At 35.6% G+C, this 2,077-nt stretch overlaps 1 protein-coding gene across 2 annotated transcripts; it reads right to left on the bottom strand.

The window, feature by feature from the left end:
• Window positions 1-208: 208 nt before the first annotated feature.
• On the bottom strand, window positions 209-1,627 carry LOC105801298 (transcription factor MYB20). 2 transcript variants are annotated; one of them, XM_052633277.1, is made up of 4 exons: window positions 1,306-1,627; window positions 1,099-1,228; window positions 671-1,016; window positions 209-592 (listed from the first exon to the last, which is right to left on the bottom strand). In XM_052633277.1, exons 1-4 carry the CDS (start codon window positions 1,436-1,438, stop codon window positions 389-391), a joined length of 813 nt encoding a protein of 270 aa, XP_052489237.1. In that variant the 5' UTR covers window positions 1,439-1,627; the 3' UTR covers window positions 209-388. The 2 variants fall into 2 exon arrangements, with proteins under 2 accessions (XP_052489237.1, XP_012488073.2); XM_012632619.2 differs by having other exon boundaries at window positions 209-1,016.
• Window positions 1,628-2,077: the final 450 nt, after the last annotated feature.

Raw genomic sequence — 2,077 nt, 5'->3', positions numbered from 1 at the left:
TTTATATATACGGTTGGACCATTGTCATTGTTACTAGTAATCTACGGGTATAGGCTAACACGACAAAGCAATCTTTTAAAATAGTGGTTGCCAAGTTAAGACAAAGTAACGAATGCAATGCAAATTAATTTACAAACTTGCATTTATCAATAAATGCACCCTCAATTTGGCTGAATAATAATAATTTGCAGCTAACACCATAGTAATGTCCTTTGAGAAAGTATTTGAGAATTGTGTTGGAAAAGAAAAAAAAAAAAAAAGTATGGGTTTTTGGCAACTCATTCTTGGTATCTTATTTTTCTTTCTTTCTCTTTGTATGACAAGTGAGAGGCAAGTTACAACAAATAAGAGCCACATCGAAATTAAAAATAAAAAACCTCAAAATAAATTAGAGAAGTTGATATGGGCGAGAATCTTGATCAAAACCCATCCTTGGGCACTGCATTAGAGGAGATGATAATGAATCAAGAGCTAGCTTTTTGTCGGTGTCATCATTGCTTAGAAAATCCCAAATGTTGAAATCATCATCCCACAAGCTCAATTCCTTGTTGCTTGTGTTGTAATCATCACAGGGCCATTCAAAATCAGAGAACTGCAGTTCTTCAAGGAACATGGAAGAGTGACACGAAGAGGATGAGGATGAAGATATTGACGGTGCAGGATTACGTACCAGAATTTCATGGGATTCAATCAATGGAACCTCATCTGTGCAAAAACCATCAATACCAATGTTATTCATTGGCTCTTCCTCCTTCGCTTCTGTTATTGTGGATTTTAAAGATGTTTCAGCTTCAGGTTCCTTTGGTGCTTGAGACCTGGCATCATCAGGCTTTGAAGCTTGTTTCTTCTGCTCATCTCGCTGCTGTTGGGGATGATGTTCTTGGGTTGTGGTTAATGGCTTGTGGGTGAGAGGATCAATCCCCATTTTCCTCAGTTTTTTCTTAATGTGAGTATTCCAATGGTTCTTAATCTCATTATCAGTTCTGCCAGGGAGATGAGAAGCTATCTTAGACCATCTGCAAAAGTGTACAAGGAAAACAAAAATTATTTAACCCCCCAAAAAACAACAAAAACACAAGGCAAAGGATGAATAAAAACCTGTTGCCAAGTTGAGCATGGAGATCAATCACCATTTTCTCTTCGTATTCAGATAAAAGTCCTCTTTTCAAGTCTGGCCTAAGATAATTTGTCCATCTCAGCCTGCAACTCTTTCCACACCTTAACAGTCCTGCAATACAGACACATATATAAATTCAAAGTTGTTATATATAATCATCAGTCACACAATGCGGGTGAGAGAAAGACCTGCAAGCTTAGGAACAGCTCTCCAACAGCATTGACCATTGGTGAGGATGAAATTAAAAAGCTTCTTATCTTCTTCAGCAGTCCATGGCCCTTTCTTCAACCCAACTTTATCACAACATGGTTGCCTTCCCATTTGTTTTTTTTTCTTCTCTTCCCAAAGGCTCCCAATAAAGATTTACTTTGTACAATGAACTCAAAGTCTCAAACTGATCATATACCACTCTCTACCAGGGAATTTAAGAGAAAGGACACTCTTTTCAAGTTTGATGATGCGGTGATAGGCACAAAAGCAAGTTTCCACCTTCATATTATAAATGAATCATCCCCTACCCCCTAAGCTCACCCTTTTCTTTTTATATATTTTTTATTTTAATACCATTACTTTTTGTCTGGGCTAATACACGTGTATATCAATGAGACAACCATGGAACGCCACTTTGAGAAAAAGTAATATTAATAAAATGCACCCACGATACTAATGACAAAATATATTTATTAAAAGTTTACCTAATAATCAATTAAATTTTTGGTTTATATATTTTTGTTTCAAGCTAAAAGTTTTTACAAAAAAATATTTTCACCCTTTTCCGAGGTTTGTTTCATGTAAAATAGGATGGTCAACGTAAAATTATCCCTTTATTCCTGTAAAATATCTTACTAATTTTTTTACTTTTCCGTAAGACATTTTCTGTAACATCTCCATACCCAACTCGAAGATCAGGTCAAAATACTGAGATGTTACATTCTCTACTGCATTATTCACTTATCAAAT

This window comes from Gossypium raimondii, chromosome 7 (assembly GCF_025698545.1).
Source record: "Gossypium raimondii isolate GPD5lz chromosome 7, ASM2569854v1, whole genome shotgun sequence".
Classification (NCBI taxonomy): Eukaryota; Viridiplantae; Streptophyta; class Magnoliopsida; order Malvales; family Malvaceae; genus Gossypium; species Gossypium raimondii.
This window is presented reverse-complemented; position numbering and strand designations above follow the sequence as displayed.

Coding starts and splice junctions, on each gene's coding strand:
- LOC105801298 (XM_012632619.2), bottom strand. CDS start 1,438: ATGGGAAGGCAACCATGTTGTGATAAAGTTGGGTTGAAGAAAGGGCCA. Junction 1,229..1,305: donor AGCTGTTCCTAAGCTTGCAG/GTCTTTCTCTCA, acceptor TCTGTATTGCAG/GACTGTTAAGGTGTGGAAAG. Junction 1,017..1,098: donor CATGCTCAACTTGGCAACAG/GTTTTTATTCAT, acceptor ACACTTTTGCAG/ATGGTCTAAGATAGCTTCTC.